This window comes from Jaculus jaculus, chromosome 4 (assembly GCF_020740685.1).
Source record: "Jaculus jaculus isolate mJacJac1 chromosome 4, mJacJac1.mat.Y.cur, whole genome shotgun sequence".
NCBI classification, from domain to species: Eukaryota; Metazoa; Chordata; class Mammalia; order Rodentia; family Dipodidae; genus Jaculus; species Jaculus jaculus.
This window is the reverse complement of record NC_059105.1, coordinates 5,485,891-5,513,694: the sequence shown is the minus strand read 5'-3', so window position 1 is coordinate 5,513,694 and position 27,804 is coordinate 5,485,891. Positions and strand designations below refer to the sequence as shown.

The 27,804-nt window shown below is 44.3% G+C and overlaps 2 protein-coding genes and 1 long non-coding RNA gene across 5 annotated transcripts in view; 1 reads left to right on the top strand and 2 right to left on the bottom strand.

Moving 5' to 3' along the window:
* The window catches only part of Slc19a3 (solute carrier family 19 member 3), a 37,517-nt gene extending 17,968 nt beyond the window's left edge, over nucleotides 1-19,549 (bottom strand). The window contains exon 1 of one of the 3 annotated variants that reach the window (XM_045147935.1): nucleotides 19,485-19,549. The gene's annotated coding sequence lies outside the window, so the exon portion shown is untranslated. Of the gene's footprint in view, nucleotides 1-7,073; nucleotides 7,151-15,216; nucleotides 15,304-19,484 lie in introns of those variants that run through there. The other 2 variants (XM_045147936.1, XM_045147937.1) reach the window with 2 other exon arrangements.
* LOC123460162 lies at nucleotides 7,413-26,326 on the top strand. Its single transcript, XR_006636824.1, has 4 exons — nucleotides 7,413-7,619; nucleotides 20,312-20,492; nucleotides 23,553-23,665; nucleotides 25,796-26,326. It is a non-coding gene; the product is annotated as an uncharacterized LOC123460162 (long non-coding RNA).
* LOC123460161 (small cysteine and glycine repeat-containing protein 5-like) lies at nucleotides 23,813-24,103 on the bottom strand. Its single transcript, XM_045147938.1, has one exon. The coding sequence runs from the start codon at nucleotides 24,101-24,103 to the stop codon at nucleotides 23,813-23,815; it is 291 nt and encodes a 96-aa protein (XP_045003873.1).
* Nucleotides 26,327-27,804: the final 1,478 nt, after the last annotated feature.

The following is a 27,804-nucleotide window of genomic DNA, read 5'->3' as shown; positions in this document are numbered from 1 at the left end:
GGGATAGTTTGCTTGAGCTTTATCAAATTTAAGTCATGGGTAAAACATAAAATTGTTTTATGTTAATAAAAATTTCTGTGGTGCATGAAATCAATAGTTATCAAGTTTAAGCCAAAATCATTGGTTGTCAAATAATGTTTTTTTTCTTTCAAAAAGATTTATCAAGGGTTATATTAATATTTAGCTAGCTGTTTGGGCTCAGAAAAGACCAGATTCTACTTTGTTGTATGTAAAGTAACTGTCTCAATTTTGGCATCTTAAGTCCAGTGCTTATAACAAAATTAACCCTTAAGACATATTCCCTACTTTAGGGCACAGCCTCATGCTCAAACAATGGTCCTCATCTGAGGAAAAAAAAAAAAAAAAATTCAAACTCCACGGTTCTGTTTCCAATGTTCTCTGGGTAATTTGTACCCACACAGGTATCTGAACTAATCAAAGATGTTTTCACACAGGTGCTAAGATCTTATATTGTCTTACTTGTTTTCTACGTTAAATGAATTAAGTTTGTAAATCAACTGGTACTGTTTTCAAGACTGATAACAGGTTCTGCCTATACTTATAAATGTTGGATATTTAAAATGGGAGATGTGCCTACTTTCTATACCTCGGATATATGGCTTATGCTACCACAGTACAACAAAAATTTTAAAGATAGGACAAAATGATTTTAGAAGCCCTGTGCCATTCTTTAGTTAAGTCTATTTCAGTAATTAAATGTGCTCTATATGTATGTACATCCAAGCTGGTGTAACTTCCTTTCTAAGTGTGTTAATCACCTATGTAGAAGCCAAAGCCAATTGGAATCATCGGAGTAAAAAGTGTCAATATTTTGGCCTGTGCTCCCATGTCATGAGGCCACTGGAGATGATGGGACACTTCTACACTGGCCCCCTGGTAAGTCACCTGTCTTCCTGAGCAGGGAGGATATGGAGACCCAAACAAAAGTGGTGTACAATGTAAAACAGGAGAGTCACAATTGAGGAGCAATCAGTCCTCCTGACTTCCCAAAGAAGGGAAAACTACCTGGCCAGCATGGCCCTGACTCATCCTAACAGGCAAAAGACACCAGTAAGCTATGGGGCTACTCCTGTGTCCCTAAAGTCTCTTTGGAGAGCCATTAATGACCTCCAAAATTAATCCTTAATTAACTTTTGGCTATCTACAAGGTCTTAAACACTCAGAGAGAAATGTATAACCAAAGATTAAAAAAAAAATATATAGCTCTTTATTATTAAGATTAAATGTTATGTATATGTTTCTGATAACTCTACTAGCATCTCATCTGTTTTACAAGCCATGTTAAATACTACTGTGCCATTTAATGAACAGTTCTGAAAGAAGATCTCAGCCAGCTCATCCTCAGATGGTCCTGAGATGATCCAAGCCTGTCTACCTGGATTCCCTCGACCTGCAAAAAGACCAGTTTGCTGTGTGTTCACTTCTCAGTAACTCCTTACTTTTATTCTTTCCAAAGTTATCTTTCAAGATTATCTTCCTACACTCTGGGGTACATTAAAATAGTTCCCCTCTCTAGGAGAGATTCTCTAACTGCAACAAGTCTCCACTTCGTGTCCCATTCAGCAGGAAGTAGTAAATGATCTGATGTCTTCGACCCAGTCCCCTAAAGCAGTTAGAGTGTCTTCTCATGAGAGGGAGAAATAAAAGGGAAATAGACTATCTATACCATACGTTCCTGTTGTCATAGATAAAGTTTACTTAAAATAAGTTTATTTAAAGTTCCTCAAATAAAATTATAGAGCTTGGTTGAAATGCCATACAGATTAGGACCTCCCTTTTATGAGGGAATTGCCATCCTTACATCTCCTGTGTCTACTAACAGTGCAGAGGGATTATTCTGGCACTCTGCCCCAGAGGGGGGTATTACTCTTGCATCCATTTCTGGCCTCGGACTGTGTCTATTAGGCCCTGATATGCTCCCTCCTCTGACTCTTGAACCGGTATGCAACCAAACTGCTATTATCAATGACTCCTTTATATATACTAAAGCCCCTAGTAACTCCTATCTTGCTTGTTCCATGGGGCTGACTCCCTTTATTGTCAACAAGGACTTTTTACAGACTAAGGCCTATTGTGTTGTAGTTATAGTTTTGCCACGATTTTTCATTCATGATTCTGAAAGTTTTACATCTACTATAGATTAAGGCATTGCCATTAAACCAAATAGAGAGCCTTTAACTGCCCTCACCCTGACTGTGCTCCTGGGACTTGGTGTTATGGGAGCAAGAACAGGCATTGCCTCGCTGGTACCTCCCAACAGCATTTTTCACAACTCAGTGCCTTAGTGGACAGAGATCTTAACCTCATACATGAGGGGATACAAGATCTCAAAGATTCTTTGGCCTCGCTCTCTGAGGTTGTACTTCAAAACTGGAGAGGGCTAGATTTGGTATTCTTAAAGGAAGGGGGACTCTGTGTAGCCCTCAAAGAAGAATGTTGTTTTACTTAGATAAGACTGGGCTAATACAAAATAGCCTTGATAAAGTTAAAAAAAAAAATCTAGAAAAATTGGTTTTCCACATCTCCCTGGCTAACTACTTTGCTTCCCAGTCTTTTATGCCCTTTTGTTGGATTCCTTTTGCTTATCTCCTTTGGCCCCTGGGACTTCAGATGACTAACCAGTTTCATTAAGAGTCAGGTAGATTCTGCAATCAAGCTGGTTACTACCATCGCCTCGCACAGAAGAAACATCTGCCGCTGACCTGCCAAAAGAACAAGACAACCCCCCATCTCGACCCTTAATAATGGGGTTGGGTGTTGCAGGAGCAGGCACCGGCATAGCTTCCCTTGTCACCTCCAACCACTCAGCTTAGCAATAGACAAGGATCTACAAGAGTTACAGTCAGGAATGCAGAACCTAAAGGACTCGGTTTCTTCACTTTCAGAGGTTGTGTTACAGAATAGAAGAGGCCTAGATTTATTATTTTTACAACAGGGGGGACTCTGTGCAGCTCTAAAAGAAGAGTGCTGCTTCTATGCAGACAAGACTGGATTAGTAGAAAACAGCTTGCAGAAAGTACGAGGAAGCCTAGAACAACGCAAACGGGAGAGACAACAGAACCAGTCTTGGTATGAATCTTGGTTCACCAGGTCCCCCTGGATGACTACTTTGATCTCCACCTTGCTAGGGCCACTTATCATCTTAATTCTCCTCTTCACCTTTGGTCCATGAATAATAAATAGATTAGTTACCTTTATTAGAGAAAGGATCAGCACTGTCCAAGCCATGATACTTAAACAACAGTACCAGTCTCTTGCAGAAACTGAAATTCCATGATTGGAATTATGACAAAGAAAAGGGGGAAATGAAAGGATAAAAGTTGCCATATTTCTGCTGCTCTGTTTTCTAGCTGCTTTGCTAACTTGCCTTTTTAAGCTTCTGTAATATGGCTTGCTTGCTACTGCACTGAATCACAGAACTGCCATTTTGCAACTGCCTCCATTTTGTAAAAAGTATGCAACTACCTCCATTTTGTAAAAAGTATACCATGAGGACCTGGCCCTTTGTACGCCCTACCCAATCAGAGGGACCCTCACGAGCCCGCCTCGTGGGCCCCACCCAATCAGGGGAACCCACGGCTGAAAAGCCCCTATGACTCTGCATACCTATAGTTTTCAGCCTTTATAAGCTGACCAAACACGTGGCTAGGGGCTCTTCACCTTTCCTCCTGTGAGAGGAATCTGTGTTGAGCCCCGATGCATCGGAATCAATAAACCTCGTGCGGTTTGCATTGAGAGCGTCCTGCGTGAGTGTTCTTGGGGTCCCGTAGACAGCCCTGAGCGGGGACCCCTCCGGGGAACCCCACATGCCTACCATGCAGGGCTATGAATTTCAGTGGTGCAGGAGCATGCTTAGCTTACGTGGATCTGGGGATAGAATTCTGGGCTTTGTGCATTGGAGGCAAGTGCTGTACCAGCTGAGCTACATCTCTGGCCCTTTGTCTTCATTTTACAGAAGGAAACCTGGGAAATAGAGCTTGGCCTTCGACTCAGTTTTTCTTTTGTCCTTTCTTTCTTTCTTTCTTTCTTTCTTTCTTTCTTTCTTTCTTTCTTTCTTTCTTTCTTTTTGTGTGAAGCAAAGTTTTATTGGGTAAAATGAAAGAAAGGAAAAAGAAAATAGACTGGTAAATCAGGTCTGCTCCCCAGAGGTTGGGATCTCAGGATGCAGCTCCAAACTGTTCTTTTTTTTTTGTTTTTTTTGAGGTAGGGTCTCACTCTGGTCCAGGCTGACCTGGAATTAACTCTGTAGTCTCAGGGTGGCCTTGAACTCACGGGCGATCCTCCTACCTCTGCCTCCCGATTGCTGGGATTAAAGGTGTGCGCCACCACGCCCAGCTCCAAACTGTTCTTAATGTCAACTTTTATTGGGAATAACCACATGATGTTTACAGAAAAAAAAAAAAAAACAGGATGAAAGTTAAACCATAAAGTTTACTGTTAAGCAGGGTCAGGACTATTGCAAGAAGTCATAAGGAATTCATTATACAGATCATATTGTCATGAGGCAAGTAACATTCTATGCTATGTAATCACAAAGATATCTAGAAACAAAAAGGTACAGGAAGGTCATGGTACTTTGCAAAGAGGGGTCATCCCATTTCTTAGATAACAAAACACCTGCATTTTGCAATAAAGCCTGAGATAAGGATTCCTGGAACCTCTCCTTTATCTGTCAGGAAGATCAGCTTGGGTGGTGGCCTCCATTATGTGTGCCTAAAGACAAGGGCTGCACAACAGTATGTTTAACTAGGTCTATTGTGTTCCAATTTCCAGTTAGCTACAACACTGTTTCAGATAACATTAACATGTGTTACATAGGGGTACATACTTCTCTTCCAACCTAGGTATGCTAAAAAAATGTTTTGTTTGGTTTTAACTGCTCTTTCTACACACACACACACACACACACACACACACACACACACACACACATATATATATATATATATATATATATATATGAAACTGATTTATTTATTTATTGGAGACAGTGAGAAAGAGGCTGAGAGAAAGACAGAGGGAGAATGGGCATGCCAGGGCCTCCAGCAACCGCTGGATGAACTCCAGACACATATACTACCTTTTGAGCATCTGTCTTACTTGGGTACTGGGGAATTGAACCTGGGGCCATATGCTTCACAAACAACTGCCTTGACCACTAAGCCATCTCTCCAGCCCTTCTTTCTATTTTTCTTAAGGTACTTGTTGTGGTTTCAAGGTAAAATGATTTTGACTGATTCTTATATGCGCATACTTGATCCCCAGCTGGGAACACTGTTTGGGAAACCGATGGAACCACTGAGAAGGTGGAGCCTTGCTAGAGAAGGGGGGTCACTGGGTTTGGGTCTTGTACTTTGTAGCCTAGTCCCACTTGCTGTTTATCCTCTGTTTTCTGGTTGTTAATGTAATAGGATGTCTTCCTGTTTCTGCCTCCATTCCTTCCTTTGCCTGAACCTCCCCATTGGAAGTGTAAGCCAAAATAAGCCTTCATCTTCCATAGGTTGCTGCTGGTCAGGTATCTGCTTACACTGAGGAAAAAGTGACTTACGTATTTCTTAAAATTTGTTCATTAATCTCTTTGACAGGGGAATGTTATGTGTATACTAATCAGCTAAATTAGAATCATTTGTTTCCTTTCTTATCTTTTTCAAGTTCACATTCATTTCTAAAGAGTGATTTGACTACAGAACTGAATTCAGAACTTTTGTGTTTGTCATTGACTATACAGTTTTGGTCACGGACATGTTCCTTCATATCTACAATCACGGTAAACAGAACTGTGATCCTGATGATGTGAACACTTGGGAAGTGACAACTGTTCAGACACTCTAAAGCACCTTACCTCACAGAGCAATCACATTTTTATTCAAGAAACAGGATTTATCTACCTTTAAAGCTCATCCTGACTAGTTGAAGACTATGAAAAAAAAGATGTCATTCATTACTCCTGGGTGTGCCTGAAGGATTTATCAATCTAGAACCATCCCTTTGTATTTACTTGTTTAAAATTAATATATATTTTAATATATTTGACCTGTGAAGAAGAAAGATTCACCTTGACTATAATGGGTATCATTAGCTATAGTCAATATGAAGCTGGTTTATGTTTCTTTTTTTTTTAATGCTGCTTTTTTATGTTTGTATTTATTTATGAGAGAAAAAGAGAGAAAAGCAGGTGAGAGAGATGAAGAATGGGTGCACCAGGGCTTCTAGTCACTGCAAACAAATTTCAGTCACATGTGCCATTTCGTGCATCTTGCTTTATGTGAGTACTTGGGAATTTAACCTGGGTCCTTAGGCTTTGTAAGCAAGTGCCTTAACTGTTGAGTCATCTCTCCAGCCCTGATGCTGATTATCTCCAAGGACTTTTAAGCATCAAAAAAATAGTGAAATTCTTGTCAAATTTATATTTCAACTGTATGATCATATCTAGTAAAAGAAACATGTAAGAGTACTTTTTTTTTTCAATTTGGTACTATAGGTCTAAGTGACTTTGCAGATGGACTCAGTTTTTCTAATTCCGACTTCACTAGTCTTTCCTTTTACCCTGTGCTAAGCATGCCCAGGTATATGCCCAAAATTCATAGCCCAGTTTATTTTAAAATAGCATCTTTCAGACTCTGGTATCAAAAATAATTAGCAGCTCACAATGCTATTTTCAAAATATGCAAAAACATTAAACATCAGAGTATATTGCAGGGTAAGGCTGAGTTTGTTTTCTGCATCTTTTGTTTAAATAAGCACATATGATCATTAAACATTCTTAATGTGGGATGCAGTCACTGGCTTAGAAGTTGCATAGAAAAAAATAGGATCATGTGCCCATGACCTTCAAAAGCTCACCTGTGACAGTCCTCTTAAAACACCTGTGTGGTCTCAGAGCCAAGTACTACTTTAGAATAGAATTCTCTTTGGAATGTTTCAATTTATCATTCTATTTGATGCCCTGTGATATAACCTCCATTCTAAAAGCATCACCTGAAGTTTCCTTCGCTTCGTGGCCTGTAACCTGTGCATGTGGAGTTCTGAGGAATGAATTCCGAGAGACTTACCTTTCCCCTTTATTTTCTGTGCTTTCCAAATAAGATTGGGCCTGGTGAGATGGCTCAGCAGTCAGAGCTGCTTGCTTCCGAGAAAGATGAGCCTTTTAGAAGTGGCTCCATAACAGTGATGGTTGCACGGAGCAGAGCACAGATCGGCACGTCAAGGCTCTCAAGACGTGAAACCACGAGCAAACGTCAAGTCAGTGACAACTCCAGAAATGCAAGTCACGTGCAAGGTGGAATTCACCAGCCATTTCTAGCTCAAACCGGCAACAGCTGAGCGGGTGGCAGCCTGGGAAAGCCCTGGAGGATTGCGTAAAGGGAAAGCACAGGCTGCCGACAGCCGACAAGGGGCAGACCCACGGAGGAGGTGAGGGCCCAGCTCTGGACTCGGCTCCACTTGTGAGCCATGGTGGACACAGGGCTGCTGCACCCGCCCAGCGGAGACCGAAGAGCTCCTGCCTCACTCCGCTGCAGCACACCTGCAGTGCGCCCTGCAGGAAGCGGCGGCCAGCGCTGTGGCAGTGATGCAGCCGACCAGGACCAACCCAGCAGGTACGTTTGGCCTTGAAGGAGTCCACAGGCCACTGTCACCTCTTCATGGGAAATGACTTCCCAAATTCCTGTGGAAATGTCGTTTTTCCCCCTTTTCCTGGGAAGGGAAGAGTGCCGGCCATTTTCTTCATTTTTTAATTTCTATTTTTTTAGTTAAGACAGACAGACAGAAGGAGAGAGAGAGAGAGAGAGAGAGAGGAAGAGAAAGAGAGGGAGGGAGGGAGAGAGAGCACACCAGGGCCTCCAGCCACTGCAGACGAACTCCACATGCTTGTGCCACCTTGTGCATCTGGCTTATATGGGATCTGAAGAATTGAACCTGGGTCCTTAGGTTTCGTAGGCAAGCACCTTAACCACTCAGCCATCTCTCTGGCCCAGGCCTACATATTTTTATTGCTGCTTCCCTTCAGCGTGTGAGATGCTGTGCTTTTTGAAAGATGACAATTCTCTCACTAGAATATCTAATCCCATTTCATTAAAAAAAAACATGTTCCTATTTTTTTTTTTACTTCCTATAAAATGTAAGGTTTACTTGTATTTTCTTTTTTTTTTTTTTTTTTTACTATGATCACGTTTGGCTAGAATAGATTCTCACAGTTTTTGTTTAATCTGGACTGAGAAATTTGTTTTATATTTACCTCTGACTTGTTGGTAGTCTCTTAGTATTGGAGTTTGATTTTTATTTCTCCTCTTTATTCTAATCATTACTTACTTACTTACTTTGTCCACTTTTAACCATATCCTTAAAATGTTCTTTTTTAAAAAATATATTTTAATTTGTGTGTGTATGTGTGTATGTATGTGTGTGAAAGAGAAGCAAATATATAGAAAGAATGGTTATGCCAGGGTCTCTAGCCACTGCAAATGAACTCCAGACACATGAGCCACTTTGGGCATCTGGCTTACTTGGGTATTGTGGAATAGAACCTAGGCCCTTAGGCTTAGTAAGTGAGTGCCTTAACTACTAAGCCATCTCTTCAGCCCTAAAATGTTCTTTCTTAAACACTAGGAAATAATGCTACATACTGATTACAAGATAAATTCATGTGTCATCTTATTAATTCTTTGGTGTGCTAGAGAAGGAGAATTCTCTTTTTAACAGAGGAAACAAAAACCCTTACTTTGTTGTCTAAATCTCTTTGGGGTCAGTTAACAGAGAAAAACTAGGATTCCTTCCTGATTCTACTGATGGATTTCCTGCAGTGGCCTTAACGTACCCTTGCCATATGAGGTGGTTTCATTCAGGTGTCCTCCATACACTTATGTCTTCTGAATACTTGACCTCTAGCTGGTGGAAATTTGGGACCTTGTTGAAGGTATGTTGTTGGGGGCGGGCTTATGGGTGTTATAGCCAGCTTCCCCTTGCCAGTGTCTGGAACACTCTCCTGCTGCTGCTGTCCACCTGATGATGGCCAGGAGGTGATGTCTGGCCTCTGCTCATGCCATGCTTTCCCCTGCCATTGTGGAGTTTCCCCTCAAGTACATAAGCCAAAATGAACCCTTTCTTCTCACCATGTAGTTGGGGGCTTTAACTCAGCAAGAAGCAGGTAATTGCAACAGCATGCTTGCATACACACAAACATTTTCATGTAATGCTTACGTGCATGCACTAAGGAACCAAATTTGCTTTACTGGGGAGTCCCAGTGAACTTGTACCTTATCCATATTTTAGCCATGGACAATGTTTTATTTTCTAACTGTTAGCTTGTGTCTATGTGTACAGAAGTGTGTATGAATAGAACCTCTAGTGGTGCAAATATTTCTAGATATTTCTTCCTGCATGCTAGGTAAGTATACTTCCAACTGAGCTATATCACCAGCTTTCTAGATGTATTTTCCATTGGTGCAGAATAAGTTAAGTGTTAAAATCAAGAACTATAGAGACTGGCAGGCCTTGGGCTGCTTCCTGGCTCCCTTGGGCTTAGGTGGTTTTCTAGCCAAGGATGAGCCTTAGTTGATCAGCTCTTCCACCCATCAGTCTGGGCAGGGGTTATGTCCTGAGGCTGGAGATGTCTTTAAACCTGGTTCTCAAAAGTTTCCCACAAGAGACAGGCTGAACAAGAGACACAGACAGTGGGATAGAATCCTTTTATATTTTCTCAGAAGATTGTGGTAATTTGAATAGATGGCCCCAATATGTTCAGTGTTTTATTAGTTTGTAATTTGGATCTGCAACCACCTGGCTGGAGAAGGTGTCACTGGGCAGATGTTAAGGTGTGGTAGTGGGTTTGAAATTCCAATCTAAAGGTATGCCAAGTGCCTTGTTCTACCTGGAGTTCCTGAAGTGTGCTGTGTGGGATGGTGTTCTCACTGTCTGCTTGGTCCCTTGAGAGGGGGCCAATTTCATCTGCCATTATGAAACTTCCCCTGGATCTGTAAGATTCAATAAATCCCTTCCTTCCATAGTTGTGCCTGGTCTTGAAGTTCATCTCAGCGAAACTGAAGCAGTCTGCTACAGAAACTCATAGCGAGAGTGGGGTAAGATGAATCTGGCCACATGGATTTTGGTGTTTTGTAACTTTTGTTTTGGAGAATTGGGCATGGACTTGTTTACAACGGAAGATACCTTTTGGAGTGATAAGCCAAGTTTTATGGGCTATTCTGATAACAGTTTGCAAATGCTAAGTGCAGCCAGAATTGTATTTGGAGGTTCAGCTTATTAACTTGGAGGCTTGGCTTATGAACTTTCTAAAGGGAAGGAAAGACTGCAGAGGACTTTGTTGGAACTGGGCTACTGGCATAAGGGCTTGCTGCATTTTGCTGCCCAGGGTCAGAGAGTCTGATCAAGGGTTAAATTTGTAATGGACTAGTGTGCTTGTCTAAAGATATGGGACTGAGATATTTAAGACTGTAAGTTGGAAGACCTCAAGCAAGTTAAAATTGCAGGCACTGACACTGGTTTTAGGTTGCTAAAGCTGCTGTTATGAAATACATTAGCAATCTTAAGGAAGATGGCCTGAATGCTTGACATTAAAACAATGAAGAGGATGCCTGAGGAACGACTATGATAGAAGTGTAAACTCTTTCATAAAGAGTTGAATGGAAAAGGAACCTGCTTTTCAAGGCCATGATTTATTTCATCCCTGAATTAAGAACATGGCTGTGGCCTGCACACCTGGTATTGGTTTTGGAAGCATGAAAAATATATAGAGCAGTCATGAAATGCACATGGTTCCATGAGCTGCTGCTGAGATGTGGCATGAGGCTGGGCATGATGACCCTTATAGGCTGGCAAAGCCATTGGAAGATGGACCGTGGCTTGCATGGAGACCTGAAGATGTTTTGGATATGCCAGGACTGTGCAAGAGCTACCATGGAGGCTGTTAGCTAGGGATGGAAGTTTTCCCTGGCTTAGCACAGCTGGAGGGGCAGAATTGGAAAACTCAGAGACAGTTACTGGGTATGATTGAATTGAACTGAAGAAGTTTGAAGTTGGTCAAGACTGTGGGGACCTTTGAAATTGCACCAAATACAATTTATGATGTGTGATGGTTTTGAATCTATTGGGGGCCAGGGGCAGTATGTGGTTGTTTGAATAGATGGCCCCCAATATATTCAGCATTTTATTAGTTTGTCATTTCTATCTGTAGCCACCTGGCTAGAGAAGGTGTCATTGGGCAGATCTTAAGGTGTGGTGGTGGGTTTGAAATTCAAGTCTAAAGATATGCAAAGTGCCTCGTTCTGCCTGGAGTTCCTGAAGTTTGCTGTGTGGTGTGGCTTTCTTTCTCTGTCTCTCTCTCTCTCCTTAGTTCTTTAAGAAGGGGCTAACTTTGTCTGCCATTATGGAACTTCCCCTGGATCTGTAAGCTTCAATAAGTCCCTTCCTTCCACAACTATGCCTGGTCTAGAAGTTCATCTCTGAACCTGAAGCTGTCTGCTACAGAGATATTTCCAGAATCAACTCAGATGCCAATGATATATAAGGAAACTACCTAGACATTGTAGTCTCCACCCAATTCCAGCCCATGCCTCTACCAATCACCTCAGACATCTGGGACAGACTGCTTGATAAGCAGGCCTAACTTTCACATAACTTCCAGATCTTTATTGCAGTCAAGACACTTTATTATTATTATTAATTAATTAAGTTTTTTTAGAGGTAGGGTCTCTCTCTAGCCTAGGTTGACCTGGAACTTACTTTGCAATCTCAGAGTGGCCTTGAATTTATACCATCCTCCTCCTTTGGCTTCCCAAATGCTGGGATTATAGATGTGCACCACTACACCCAGCCCTGATACTGTTATTATAAAAGGTAACAGATCAAGCCAGGTGTGGTAGCACATGCCTTTAATCCCAGCACTCAGGAGGCAGAGGTAAAGTTCAAGGCCATCCTGAGACTACATAGTGAATTCCAGATCAGCCTGAGCTAGAGTGAGACCCTATTTCAGAAACCAACAAGAAAAAAAAGTTAACAGTTAGTAATTTAAAATAATCATAAACCAAACAGCCTCCAAAGTCAGTGACAATTGTAAATGATTTCTCTTGCTCCTACAGCTCAATTGACTACTTTTTGTTGCAGAAAGAAAACAGTTTTATATATTTCTGTTTGCACACAATTCTCCCCACACCAAGCAATTCTCCATTGGATACCACTAGGTATGTTCGTTCAAATAAATCCTGATACTACTGACCTGAAGAGAGTGTAAAATCCGTCAAGCTCAAGGATTCTTCCCTCCCACGACTGAAAGTAGTAGATGTCACCTCCACTGCTGGAAGATCAGGTGTAAATTGGGTTTCCCATTTCACCCTGCTGTCGCAGCTGACAGAACTCAGGGAAGTATGCTTACTGGTTTATCTCGAGTCCCAGTAACAAAGGTTACTAATGGCGGTTGGATGGTGGTGGTGGGGGTGGGGGTGGGGGTGGCGAAAGCTCTGGCTGGATAATCCTTTGTCTCCCCAGCCACTGCCTCACCTCCAGGCTGTTAAGGATGCCACTCTAGGATAAGACTGTTAGCATAAACTCTGATGTTATGAAAGGGGTCATTATGTAAAACAAAATAAACTCCAAATACTCCTACATCTCAGGAATTCCCAAGAGCTACAGAGACGAGACACAAAGTGAGGAACAATAATGGAATAATACTGTACCAGCTGCATTTTCCCAAAGATCCAACTCTTAACACAAGTCAGTCCTCTCACTAGACATTACTAAAAGTCAGATTGTTAAACATTTGAATATTTACCTTTAGGTGATATCAAAGCATAACAATCAACCATGTCTTTCCCTTCACTTATTACCAAGACCACAGAATAAGCTTTGAATAAAATACTCAAGTGAAGGAACCAGCAAAACTAAAGGCCAGCCACTGCTGAAGGAGGCAGGGGCAAGGAGTACCAGGCTCTTGCATAACTTCTGTCCCTGTGATGCAATACCAGGACTGGAGGGTGGCTCCACTCATTTCTAGCCGAGCTCCTGTATTTCAGCCATGACTCATGCTATTTAAAATGCCCTGTGCTGATATTACCTCATGCTGTATACAAAAGCCAATCTGTACTGATGTTACCTCACACTACATACAAAAAAAAAAAAAAAAAAAAAAAAGGCCAGGAATGATGGCACACCTTTAATCCCAGCACCCAGGAGGCAGAAGAAGGAGGATTGCCATGAATTCAAGGCCACCCTGAGACTACACAGTGAATTCCAGGCCAGCTTGGGCAAGAGTGAGACCCTAACTTGAAAGAAACAAAACAAAAACAAAAACAAATAACCTGACAAACAGACTATGTCCATTTCAGCCTGCAGAGCACCCACAAGAAAACAGACCATGGAACCCAGCAAGTATTTCAAAGAAATGATAATAGGACTTATCTTAAAAGAAAAAAAAAAAAAAAAAAAAACAGGACAGAGAAATTAGAACCTCATCACAAAACCGTATTTCCTCATAAAGTAAGACTATTAAAAAGTTGAACAGGAAAGCTACAAATAGGAGGAAGCAGCACAGTACCAACATCTGACAAAGGAACTGTGTCCACACTACGTAAGACTTCTTCCATCCCATTATAAAGGAAGCACACACAAAAGTACTCAACAGAACTTATAAGAAAATCATATGCTAAAGCTACACACAAAACCTTCATAACCATGGGAAGGCTAAGTGAGGAAGGATGGTATAGCAAATGCTGATAAAAGTTTTGAGTGTGTATACATTGCTTGTGGGAAGGCAAAATGGTCCAATGTTTTGGAAAATCATTTGGAAACCTGTGCAAGAAAGTTTTTATATTCATATAAAAATATTTTTATTTACTTATTTATTTATTTGCTAGGGGGGAGAGAGAGAGAGAGTGAGGGAGAGAAAATGGGCTAGGGCCTCCAGCTACTGCAAACTCCAGATTCATGTACCACAGTGCATCTGGCTTTATGTGGGTACTGGGGAGTCCAACCCAGGTCATTAGGCTTTGCAGGCAAGCACCTTAACCACTGAGCCATCTCTCTAGCCCAAGTTTATATATTTATGACAGTGAAAAATGAGAAGCATTTAACATGCCCACTAACTGAAAGAATGATTGTACTATATAGCATATTTAATTTACTAATAGTGATCAGTAATAAAAACTGATGCATTGTGGTTAAAAAGCTTGGGACAATATCAAAAACATGCTATACAAAAGGATTTTGATACCAAAAGACGACATATAAAGTTCTAAAGTGAGTCAGACCAATTATGGTGATGGGAAGTGGGTCCATGGCTGCGTGGTGTGGGAGGCAGGGAAGGGCACAAGGGAGTGTTCTGTGGGGATAAAAATGCTTCCCCTTGCTGGGGGTGGTGACGATACCTTTAATACCAGCACTTGGGAGGCAGAGGTAGGAAGATCACCATGAGTTCAAGGCCACCCTAAGACTACAGAGTTAATTCCAGGTCAGCCTGGACCAGAGTGAGACCCTACCTCAAAAAAAAAACAAACAAAAAACCAAATAAAAAAACCCACAAAACTTCCTGGCATGACTGTGGTGATGGTTGCAAACACTTGTCCAGACTTAGGCACAGCACCCGCATCATGTACATCTCATTACATGTGGACCACCTCTGAGCAAGGAGGAGTTGATCTATAGAATGATACGCGAATCTCAAACACTATGCTTTCTATAAGAATCTAGATATAGGACGTACTGTATAATACATTTACGCCAAGTCTCAAAGCAGACAAACTATAGGACCTCGGTTGAATCAGAACTGTGTTACCTCTGAGGTACGGGGCTTGGCAGGGATAATGATTATGTTTGGAGATCTTCTTGGCTATTAAGCACCTTTATCTTAACAGGATATTATATTACATGGGTGTTCACAGTTACAAACAAAGTGAAAATCTGTACTCTGAATATATGTTGCCCTAATTTTAAGAGAAGACACTCTCTCCTACACTCCTCCAAATATTTTACTTCAACAGCGCTGAACTTTTCCTACAGACAGAGTGATTAAGGTTATTCCAAATTTCATGTCACGGTGAGCCCCCTATATAATGAGAAAATAAAACAATATCTTGGAGTTTGGCTCTGTCCCAGAAAACCTAAAATGGAAAGAGAATCCACAGACCAACAAGCCTTGTTAAGTCTGGCTACACAGAACATGCTCCAGGTTAATTCAGATAGATCAAGTACCTGTTTATTCCACGTCTTGACTTTATCTCTTTACAATCAGGGCTGGCTTTCTGCCTTGGAGCCAACTTCTCCTCCTTCCAGCGTCCAGCAGCTGCTAAGTCAGCCAGGCACAAGGCCCTTTCTGCTTGCTTAGGGACAGCGAGGAAGTCTCTCCTTCAAAGCCGACCTGTCAGGGCAATGGTCCCAGCCCTTTCCTGATGGCTTAAAGCTCTGGAGCCCACGCCCTGTCCTTCAGTAGCCACCCTCTTTTGGAACCCAGCTCAGTAAATCAAACACCTAGGTTCAGAGTGTCCTGAAACAAAAAAGGCTAGAGTGAGAGAGACATGAATTCAAAAAAATCTTTTCACTTTTCTCTGAGTGTTACAAAATAATTTAGTTTCTCTAGAATTTTGTACAAAGTGACTTAAGCTCCAAGAAACTCAGGAGGGGTCCCACCATCCAACAACCCCTCCAACAGTCTTAGCTGTCCCCCACAACCTCAAGAAGTATGAGCAAGGCCCAGATCATCAAGAAATGGGCCAGAACAGTTCTGCTTTCGATCAGGTCCACTGCAACAGCTGAGGCAGCTAGCAATGAAAACAGTTCAGGCCAGGGAGAGAGACAGGTTAATGAATAAAATGTTTGCTGTACAAGTGTGCGGGCTTTCCAGATCCCCAGAGCCCACAGTGCAGCCGAAGCGCTGTAACCCCAGTGGGCATATGGTAGGAAGAGAGGCAGGGGCGGGAGGATCCCGCAGAAGCTCACAGGCCAGCTAGTCTGGGAGACACAGACCTTGCTTAAGACCAAAGGGAGCCGGGTGTGGTGGCGCACGCCTTTAATCCCAGCAGTCGGGAGGCAGAGGTAGGAGGATTGCCATGAGTTCAAGGTCACCCTGAGATGACAGAGTTCATTCCAGGTCAGCCTGGACCAGACTGAGACCCTACCTCGAAAAACCAAAAAAAAAAAGAAGAACAAACGGGATCTGGCTATGGACACCTGTGGTTGTCCTTTGACTTCCACACATGTGCTGTGACATATGTGTTCCCCAATACATAAAAAAAACTGAAAATATACATGTTTCACGTTCTATTTTGTCATATACACTCTTTTCACTTGAGTGAAGCATTTGCTGATTAATAAATGACCATTTTCCTAATTGTGTTTTGTTCTCAGTATATTGATGGTTTGAGCCATCTAGTATTAGGGTCGACACTGGAAAGGTGACTATCAAAACCATGAAACTGGTGGATAGCTTGGTTAGAAAGTCAGTCAGGCAAGCCTAGCCACAGGCATGCAGCAGACATCTGCTCAAAGGCATGAAGACAGCGTGGGGAAACTATATGTGGTTCCAGCTGTTTCACAACTCTGCATTTTAACAACTGACAGCCTTGTCCGTGGACATGCAAATGCGTCTTATTCAGAGGAGGGAGGACAATCTTCTTCTCTGGTGGAAACCAGTTTCAGTATTCCCCATCCATATTATATTACTCCATGTCCAATGGTCCTGTTCCATCAATGTACCCATTCTCTGGACCCTCCATCAGTTGATACATTTAAATTCTTAAATTAAAAAATTAAAATTAAATTAAAATTGTTTAAAATTAATGAAATTGATTAAAATTAAATCATTACATCGTTAACACATTTGTTTCTATGTCTGCAGGAGTCATGGCTCTACTCTTCTGAAAATCAACTTGTCATAATGGTTACCACTCATTGTGCCTCTAGGCTAAACAACCTCCCATCTACACCTCCGAGTCAGAATGATGTGGGAGTGGCTGCTAAATGGTCAAATTTGCTTCAAGTGCAAACATTTCCAATTTTGGGCCCTCTTTCCCTTTCTTCCTTCTTTTTTCCTTCTCTAGGTTTGGGTTTGCAGTGGGGGACTTTGGTGTTTGAAACTCTGTGTCCCTCCTGGCTCCATCTTTACTTACAGTATATATACATCTCCAAATCGCCTTTTAAAGTTCGGAGGAGCCTTCCTGCCTCACATGTCAGTCTCAGGAAGGGCTTGGTCTAAGTTTTAGCACATAGTAAGCGTTCAATAAGCCTATTTCCCCTAGTGTTGCAGAACTTGTCTGAAAAGATCACTCCAGTGTCAGCATGAGTGAAAGTAGAGGGGTTTATTTCCTGGGGAACAGAAGTTGGGATTGCTCCCCCAAGTAACTTTGGTGTTAAGCTGAGATGTTACTTGCATTTTACGGTGTTCATGGCCGAGGGGAGGGGTGGGAGAGCAAGCGGGCAGCTGGTTCACAGGACTACGACGTGACAGCTGTGCAGTCTGTATGATTCAAAAAAATTTTTCAAAGCATACCTATGAAACAACATGCATAGGGATCACGTAGTGGGGTCACCCTAACCACGCGCTCTCTTTTACTCTATTTCAGTTTAAACTGCCCTTCCCTCTTGTCATCCCTCTGGGTTCCCCCCATACAGTTCTCCTTTTGGAATTCCTTCAGAGGCTGGCAGCGGCTAGTTCAGCTCCTCAGCAGTTAACTCTTTCAGTGACTCAGGGCATCAGTCCAGCTTTTATCTTCTTTTCCATTACACTATCTTTACTACATGGCATCAACCAGAGCTGGACATTCTGTGTTCTCCTAGTCTAGGGACAGTAATCACGGGAAGCAAAACGTTTTTAGCTAAACTGCTAAGATCCCAAAGACTGATAAATTCATCTTTGTCTACTTTGGTCTTCGTGAAGCTCCTGAACTGGGTCCCCACAAACCAGGGTAAAAGTCAAGATGGAGCCGTCCCTGCCAGAGTCCGGTATTACTAAGCTGAACCTAAGCTGTTTACTTGAATAAAGTTCTCTCTGACTTAGTTATGAAATAAAAGAACTAACCTGAAACCAGTGACCTGTTAACAAATGGGTCATTTCCCAGTCCCTCTGTCCCTGCAGCAAAAAGAAGAGCAACTCCAAAAGGCCTATCTCTCCCCTGGTCTGTCCACCATTTACACAGGAGCCCGGCAGAACGAATGATGCGCTGCCCATTCTAGAACTCACACGAAAGAAAGCCAGTTAAGACCACTAAACTAAAATCACAGACGTCTGCCGGGCGTGTGGAACACGCCTTTAATCCCAGCACTGGGGAGGCAGAGCTAGGAGGATTGCTGTGAGTTGGAGGCCACCCTGAGACTCCATAGTGAATTCCAGATAAGCCTGGGCTAGAAAGAGACCCTATCTCGAAAAACCAAAATAAATAAATAAATAAAAATAAAAATAAATAAAATCACTGACATCTTATCCTTTGACACTCTTGGATTCTTTCACAATTTGTTCTGTTAGCAAAATGACTGAACAAAATTGGCACTTTGGTTCATTAGGCTACTCTTAAGAGAATCTGAAAAGAAACCTATTTGAAAAGTTGGTCACACTTTGGTCTATTTAAGGAGGGCTTAGTAGAACCGAGTTTAGGCCTTAGTGTTTTGTGTGAGAGGACTTTTAGAAAACACCATTTCACCCTTTTCAATTTGAAGCACTCAGTAAACTCCAACCTTCACAGATCCACCTCACGGACAGGCCTGATGGGGCTCACACACGTTCTGCGCCTTTCCCTGAAAGGCAACAGGTGTGGATGCATGTCATGTCGGTTTTAACCAAGCTGGTTGTATTTTAAAAATATTTTTATTTACTTGCAAGCAGAGGGGAGAGAGAGAGAATGGGTACCCCCGGGCCTCTTGCCACTGCGAAGGAATTCCAGGTGCATGCGCTCCTGTGTGCATCTGGCTTTACATGGGCACTGGGGAATCCCACCCTGGCAATAGTCTTTGCAAGCAAGCGCCTTTAACCGCTGAGCCATCGGTCCATGCCCAGCCTCTCCCCTCCCCCCCCCACCCCGTCCCCCAAGCTAGTTCTTAATAGAGCCTTGGTTTTCTTTAATTTCAAAGTTCACCTTCTTTCCCTCACTCGGAAGGACCTTTCCTCCTCTTTTGGCGCGGGACTTGGCATTCTGTGTTAAAACTGCTTTTTAGTTAAAACCTGAGAATCGGGGGGGGGGGGGGGGGTGACCCCGGCAGTTTCAGGCTGTGGACCAGAGGAGAGGCTTTCTGAAAGAGCTTTAGCAGACGCAGCACTGGAGGGAAGGTTGGGGGAGAAGACGGTGCACTAGGACGCACCGGTCCCGCCGCAGCCCAGGCAGCGCGAGCGCCCGCTCCGCACCGGGACCGCAGGACGCCGCAGCCGGCGCATGCGCACCCCACCCGCCCGCCGGCACCGGCACCGGCAGCGGCAGCGGCTGCGACCCGAGCCTCGGTCTCCGCACGGAGCTCACCTGCAGGCACGCGCTTACCTGGGCGCAGGCGTCGCTCCCTGGCAGGCACCGAGCACCCTCGGCCTGGGTCCAAGGTCGCCCCGCCGGCCGGAGGCCACGCCCAGCGGAGCCGGTGCGGAGGAAGCCGGGCCTCCGGTCCTGGGCGGGAGCCGGCTGGCAGCGCCTTCCTGCGGGCTCCGCGGCCAAGGCGGGATGCTGAGCCCAGGGCCCACCGTCTACCCCGTTTATAAGAACGTGGTTATTTATGAATCCGTGTATTTTTCCTCAAAAGCTGAGGAGAGAGTCTGTGATGCCCATTTGACATATGAAGGAAATGGGGAAAAAGGAAGTAGGGCTGTGAAATGAGAAGCCCTGATTTCAACTGGGAGATTTTGGCTCAAAAGTCAGTGTTTAAAAGTTTCCATTTTAGGGCTGGAGGGATGGCTTAGCGGCTAAGGCGTTTGCCTGCATAAACCAAAGGATCCAGGTTCGATTTCCCGGAGACCCACGTTAGCCAGATGCACAAGGGGGCACCTGCGCCTGGAATTAGTTTGCAGTGGTTGGAGATCCTGGCGCGCCCATTCTTTCACTCTGTCTCCCTCTTTTTCTGTCAAATAAACAAATAAAAATAATTTTTTTAATGTTTCCATTTTATTTTATGTTTTTCCTCCTAACGATATGGGTGAGATGGTTATATGGGGCTTTGAGAATCTTCTGATACAAATAGTTCATGTATTAAAATAAAATAATATGTATTGTGTGTGTGTGTGTGTGTGTGTGTGTGCGCGCGCGCGCGCTATTCAGCTACACCTTGAGTGTGGAGTGACCTGTGCTAAGCTACTCTTGCAAACTTTTGGCTTTCCCAGAGAACACTGTGGCGTTGTCTGAAGGCTGAAGTCATCTTGATTTCCTCCACACCTCTCCAGCAGAGAAGACCTCAGTGGGATCTTCTTTCTGTTTGTCGGATCACCCACAGCAGTGGCTTGACTCTCTCCTCTGCAGAAACATGAACGTGTCTGCAGGCCAGATCTGGATCTGATTCATATGGTAAAGAGGGTGTGAATGGGGTCACAAATGAGGAGGGACTGGCCATGCATTACTGCGCTTAGAAATTAATTGCATTGTTTTCTACATTTGTGTACATTTGGCATTTTTTGCCTGTGAATGTGTGTGGTGTGCATGTGTGTAAGCGTGTTCACATGCTTGTAGGCAGGCACATGTCTCTGACGCAGGTGTCCTCCTTGATCATTCTTCACCTTAGTTTTGAGACAAATGCTTTCTCCTGAACTCAGAGCTCATAGATTCTGGAAGTCTTTGTAGCCAACTTGCCCTAGGAGTTCCCATCTCTACCCTCTGGCACTGGGATCACAGGCTGCCATGACTACTTGATATTTACGTGGCATCAGTGATCTGAACACAGGTCCTCACCCCCTAAGCCGTCTCCCCATCCCTAGAAAAAAAAAATATCACCTATTCATTAAGAAGTTATTGAGTAGGGCTGGAGATATGGCTTAGCAGTTATGGCGCTTGTTTGAAAAACCAAAGGCCCCAGCTTTGATTTCCCAGTACCCATGTAAAGCCAGATGCACAAGGTGCTGTATGTGTCTGGAGTTCATTTGCAGTGGTTAGAGGCCCTCTATGCCCGTTCTCTCTCTATCTGCCTCTTTCTCTCTATTAAATAAAATATTAAAAATAAATACCAGACACTGTACTAGAGAAATATTATTGAAGAACGTTGCTAATCCCTGGCTTGGCAAGTTTATATTCTGGTTTGGGATAGGGTTTCATAAACTGAGCAAATTGTAAACACAGCAAGGTCACAGATGTCATAGTTTCACTGAGAAGGAAAATGCGAACAGGAGATCCTGTGAGAATGGAGAACTGCTGGAGAAGAATGGAGAAGAAGATCACGTGAGAATGGAGAACTGCTGGAGAAGAACTGAGAAGTAGATCACGTGAGAATGGAGAACTGCTGGAGAAGAATGGAGAAGGAGATCCTGTGAGAATGGAGAACTGCAGGAGAAGAATGGAGAAGGAGATCCCGTGAGAATGGAGAACTGCAGGAGAATGGAGAAGGAGATCACGTGAGAATGGAGAACTGCTGGAGAAGAATGGAGGAGATCCTGTGAGAATGGAGAACTGCTGGAGAAGAATGGAGAAGGAGATCCCGTGAGAATGGAGAACTGCTGGAGAAGAATGGAGAAGGAGATCCTGTGAGAATGGAGAACTGCAGGAGAAGAATGGAGAAGGAGATCACGTGAGAATGGAGAACTGCTGGAGAAGAACGGAGAAGGAGATCCCGTGAGAATGGAGAACTGCTGGAGAAGAAAGGAGAAGGAGATCACGTGAGAATGGAGAACTGCTGGAGAAGAATGGAGAAGGAGATCACGTGAGAATGGAGAACTGCTGGAGAAGAATGGAGAAGGAGATCACGTGAGAATGGAGAACTGCTGGAGAAGAATGGAGAAGGAGATCACGTGAGAATGGAGAACTGCTGGAGAAGAATGGAGAAGGAGATCACGTGAGAATGGAGAACTGCTGGAGAAGAATGGAGAAGGAGATCACGTGAGAATGGAGAACTGCTGGAGAAGAAAGGAGAAGGAGATCACGTGAGAATGGAGAACTGCTGGAGAAGAATGGAGAAGGAGATCACGTGAGAATGGAGAACTGCTGGAGAAGAATGGAGAAGGAGATCCTGTGAGAATGGAGAACTGCAGGAGAAGAACGGAGAAGGAGATCACGTGAGAATGGAGAACTGCTGGAGAAGAACGGAGGAGGTCACGTGAGAATCGAGAACTGCTGGAGAAGAATGGAGAAGGAGATCCTGTGAGAATGGAGAACTGCTGGAGAAGAACGGAGAAGGAGATCACGTGAGAATGGAGAACTGCAGGAGAAGAATGGAGAAGGAGATCCTGTGAGAATCGAGAACTGCTGGAGAAGAACGGAGAAGAGGAGCTGGGACCTGAGCCCTGGGGCCAGTGCTGCGAGGGGAGGCTGCGCGGAATGGCAAGCGGCAGGAGCAGTGGCGAGGCCAGAGAGTTCGTGGGAAAGGAAAAGGGTGAAGTCAGGCAGGACAGCTTTACTAGGGAGGAGGGAGTAGGCAGTTGTGCCAAGCAGTCACTGGTGTCACACGTTACTAGCCAGATGAAAATTCCTATGGTGGGCTGAAGAAATGGCTCAGCAGTTAAGGCACTTGGATCCCCAGTACCTGAGTAAAGCCAGATGCACGTTATCTGGAGTTCGTTTTTAAAAAAGGAAATTCCTGTGGCAAGATTGCCAGCCCCCCAGGGAGTGAAATGAGGGTGTCTTACATCGGTTCTCCAATATACCTGCACTGATGTTCACAAACCTCTGCTCAAACGCGACAGATGGGAGCAGAGAAAGCACTGCCAGAGAAAGAGAACCGGACTTTGGGCAGCCGTTGTCATCCATCCTAATTTATCCATCTCGGAGACTACTCGAGGGCCAGAGCTCGGTTATCCGTGGATCTCCATCTTGGCTGCATACCTGCTCGGACACACACTCAGGCTTTTGCCAAGAGACTGCGTTAAAAATTCATAGGGAGATAGAGCGAGCTGTGACCTGGCACGTCAGCTGTGGCTCAGCTGCAGAGGCACCCTGATGATATCTGCAGGAGGGCCTGGGATTTCCCCTATGACACTGATGACCAAAGGTTGGCGATTTTTTCCAATTTCCATCCTTGTTGTAAAATTCATTCTAAGTCACTGTAGAACGAACCATCTGCCACCAACTAAGCCTCTCCCAGGTATGAGGACGACACCCACTTTTTCTTGCTCCCTCGCCCCCTCCCCTATTAGGGAGAGCATTTTACAGACCAGACAGACACATTTGAATAGGCTGAGATTTTATTTATTTATTTATTAAGAATTGTTACTTTTTTTCTTTTTAAACAGAGACATGAAAGTAGGAAAGAAGCATGGTTATATAGAATATGAATGAATAAAAAGCTTATCATAAGTATTTTTTTCAATAGTGAAATATTAGCAATTTTCTTTCATTAAGCTCATAATATAAATACACTTCGGGATAAATGCTTTTTTTCCCAGACCATCATAATATATATTAGTGTTTTATCTTTATTCCAAGCACGGCAATATTATAAAGACGATACCAAGTCCTAGAAGACACCGGAAGAAGAAATTGTTGGAGTCTTGATGCCACTGTAAAGGCAAGAAAACACCCCTGACACCTCAGAGTAGGTAAGCGGAATGAGCAGGCCCGGGGTGTGGGCATGCCTGTCCCCCGGGAGGGAGGAGAGGCCAGGCAGGAAGACGGGTGGCAGGGCTGTCACCAACGCTGTGAGCCAGGCCTCGGCGTTGCCCAGGCTGCGGGAACCCGCGGCCCTCCTAGCAGCAGCATTGCTTCTGGCAGCAGCACTTCTGCTGGCAGCAGCCCTTCCCGCAGCCGCAGCCTTTACCACAGCCGCAGGAGCGGCAGCAGGTGTGGCGGCAGCAGCAGACCGTGGGGCAGCAGCAGCCGCAGCAGCCACAGCAGCTGCCACAGCCACAGCTGCCACAGCCACAGCTGCCACAGCCACAGCCACCACAGCCTCCACAGCCACAGCCTCCACAGCCACCACAGCTGCCACAGCCGCAGCCCCCGCAGCCACCACAGCCTCCACAGCCACAGCAACCCATGGTGTCAGTAGAGAGGACTCAGGCAGGTGAGGAGAGAGAGTCAGGAGAGGAGAGGAGAGGTCTGACATCCTTTGTTTCAGGGGCTCTTAAATAGCCCTGTGGGGGTCACACAGGGCAGGCAGCCACTTCCTTATTTGTCACCAGCTTCCCTGAGGGGTGTCCCAAGATCCTGGGTGTACTTCCTCATGGAATACCTCTCACCCCACGGAACTGCTGATGTTAGCATTCACTTCCTCGGGTGAGGCTTCTGCTAAAAACATGTTTCTGAAGTGTTTAGTCTTGCTCTGACACCAGTTTTAAAGCGCACATGTGACCTTCCCGCTGTCTTGTTTGGCTGAAGCGATGGGAACGCCACATCCTCCAGTGCAGATCTGTCCCTGGGCTCCAGAGCAAACTCCTCCCAGAGCCTCTCTGCAGAAGGGAGGAGAAGCGGACACCGGTGACAAGGGGCGAGGCGCTGAAGCCTCTCATCTACCCTGAGGTCTTGATGCTAGGGTGTCAGAAAGTTCTCTCGAGTATGTTCAGACTCATCCTTGTTCCTGATTCACAAGAAAGCCACCTGGAAGGCCACCCTGGGGTTGGAGGACTAGTTGTGATGTATTCCAAAATGAAATTCCTTGACCCCTTCACGTCCCCATTTCTTATAATTCCTCAGGAGTGGGCAGTGGAGCCTCTGCAAATAGCAAGTCATTTTTATTTGTTTAAATTATGCAGAACTGTTTTAAAGAGAGAGAGAGAGAAAAAAACAAAAAACAAAACAGCTAACTGTTTAGAGCAGTTTTAGGTTCCCAACAGAAAAGTACGGTGAGTGCTTGTATGTTCCCTACAGAGAGCGTAATCTACCTTGCTCCAGCACTACCCACAGTTCATTACTTAGATTAGGAATCCCTTTTGATGCTGTATGTTCCAAGGGATCAGAGAAATATAGAAATACACATCCACCAACAAAGCACTAGGCAGACGACTGTCATTACCTGGCTAGTCTTCCCTTCCTTTACCATGGTACCACTGGTCATTTTGCTGTGCCCACAGTTTTAGCGGCACCAAAATGTCATCTAGATGGAATCATAGTTCAGGTCTATTTATAAAATATATTTTAGGGCTGAAGAGATGGCTTAGCAGTTAAGCGCTTGCCTGTGAAGCCTAAGGACCTCAGGCTCGATTCCCCAGAACCCACATAAGCCACATGCACAAGGTGGCGCACGCATCTGGAGTTTGTTTACAGTGTCTGGAAGCCCTGGTGTGCCCATTCTGTCTCTATCTGCCTGTTTGTCTGTCTGTCTGTTGTTCTCAAATAAATAAATAAAAATGAACAAAAATATTAAAAAAAATATTTGTGTGAGAGAGAGGTAGATAGAGAGAATATGAACACACCATGGCTTCTTGCCTCTGTAAGCAAACTGCACATGCATGCACCACTTTGTGTATCTGGCTTTACATGGGTACTGGGTAATAGAACCTGGGCTTTCAGGCTTTGCAACTAATTGCCCTTAATAATGGAGCTATCACCCTAGCCCACAGGTCTAACTTTTATATTGTTATTAATGATTATATTTGGCAGTCCTGAGGGTTGAACACAAGGCCGCATGTGTGTTAGACAGGCACTGTGCTAGTGAGCTATATCCATAAACCCCTAGTCTAATTATTTTTTTAAAGCCATATTTTATGTTCTGCTGATCTTCGTGTCACCAGGCCTGAAAGGATACCACAGTTTTGTTAACTACTGCTTGACGAGCCTCGCAAGAAACACGAGGAGCTCTCCCTGCACAGTTCTGCTCCCAGCTACTGAAGATCGCTGCACGTCAAAGACCGTATCAGGCTCATTCTCAGCAGCAATCTGGGAGGCGCGTTTCAGTGGCTGTGGCTGATAGGGATTGCGTCCATGCTGAGGACCCGATATCTGCTCGTTTGCTGGGAAACAGCACGCACCGTATCGAGGACACCCCACCACCCAGCTCTCCTCTGAAAGAACGCACGCCTGTTTCCATGTAGGGATTCTGTAATGCCACTGCAGATCACAGAGCCTGGAGGGAGGGCAAGTGCCCTTTGTTTTCATGTCCAAATTTAACTTAGCGGTTGGACATCTATACCCAGGAAGATGCCGTGATTGGCCATTTCAAAAATCTTATTTAGGGCTGGAATGAGGGCTTCATGGTCAAGGTACTTGACTGAAAAGCCTAATGACCCAGGTTCAATTCTCCAGTGCCACCTAAAGCCAGACACAGGAAGTGATGCATGCACACGGAATTCATTTGCAGCAGCTAGAGGCCCTGGTGCGACCACTCTCGTCTTCTCTCCCTCTCTCTGAAGATAAAATTTAAAAGTACAAAAAAATTTATTAAATTGAGACAAGACACCTCACCATCACGTGGAAATTTTCTATCTTACCCAGAATTCACTGGAAGTATCTCTATACTTTCATTGTCCATACACACAGAGTAACTCACACCTTCCTTTACACTTTGCCTGTTGTGTTTTCTCCGGCTCATCACCAAGCCATCACCCCTTGTGTCCCCGCTAGATTTTGAGGACTTGGACTGTGGGCAGGAGTAGAACAGCCCTTTCTGCTGCGGTCAGGTCCGCACTGCTGGTAGAAATCACTCAACCCAGAGCAGGTTCTGGGAAAAAAGAGGTTTATTTTGGTTTATAGGCTGGAGGGGAATCTCCACGATGGCAGGGGAAAACGATGGCCAGAGAGGAGGGTGGACATCACCCCCTGACCAACATAAGGTGGGCCACAGCAACAGGAGAGCGAGCCAAACACTGGCATAGGGAAACTGGTTATAACATCCATAAGCCCACCCCCAACAATACACTCCCTCCAGGAGGCATTAATTCCCAAATCTCCGTCAGCTGGGAACCTAGCATTCAGAACACCTAAGTTTATGGGGGACACCTGAATCACAACACCACATTCCATCTCTGACCCCCATAAACTGATAAACATGCATGGTTTTAAATGTCATGCATTCAGTCCAACTTTAAAAGTCCCCATAGTTTTTATCAATCCCAATGATGTTCATAATCCCCATAGTCCAAGATCTTTTAACTGAGCCAAAATACTAAAAAGTCCCCCCCAAGCCCATAATGGCACTGAATAAACATTCATATTGCAAAAGATGGCATTGGGCATAGTAACGAAAAACAATACAAGAAAAGCTCAACCAATACAACAACCAAAGCAAACCATCAAACTCTGTAGCTTCAAGTCCAACAACTCTAGCCAGTGTCAAATCTCCAAGTCCGATAATTCTAACCATCACCAAGTCTCTGGAGTTCCAATTCCACCCCTCCAGCTAGGCTACTCACAGTCCTGGAAAACTTCATCCAGGGCCGGCAGCTTTCCTTAGCAGCCATCTCGTGGTTCTGGCATCTCCACTGGGTCTCCACTGTAATCCATGGTTCATCCTCATGGCCCCATGGGCTCTGCATGCAGGCATCCAGCAAACCTGCTTCACACTGCCCATGGCCATTTCCAAAATACAAGACCATGTTGCAAACTCAATGACCCTCTCTTTCCTGCATTACTTATACTCTACAATACTAGGTAGGGTGCCAATTTGTTAATCCAGGGAGGAATAAATCAGACTTTGAAGAACAGGACACTTTTTGCACACTCAGGCCCCTTCAAAAGAGTCTACATTCTTCCTATTGGCCCAGTGCAGGTCAGCTGGACAATCTCAAAGGTTGTAATCTCTCAA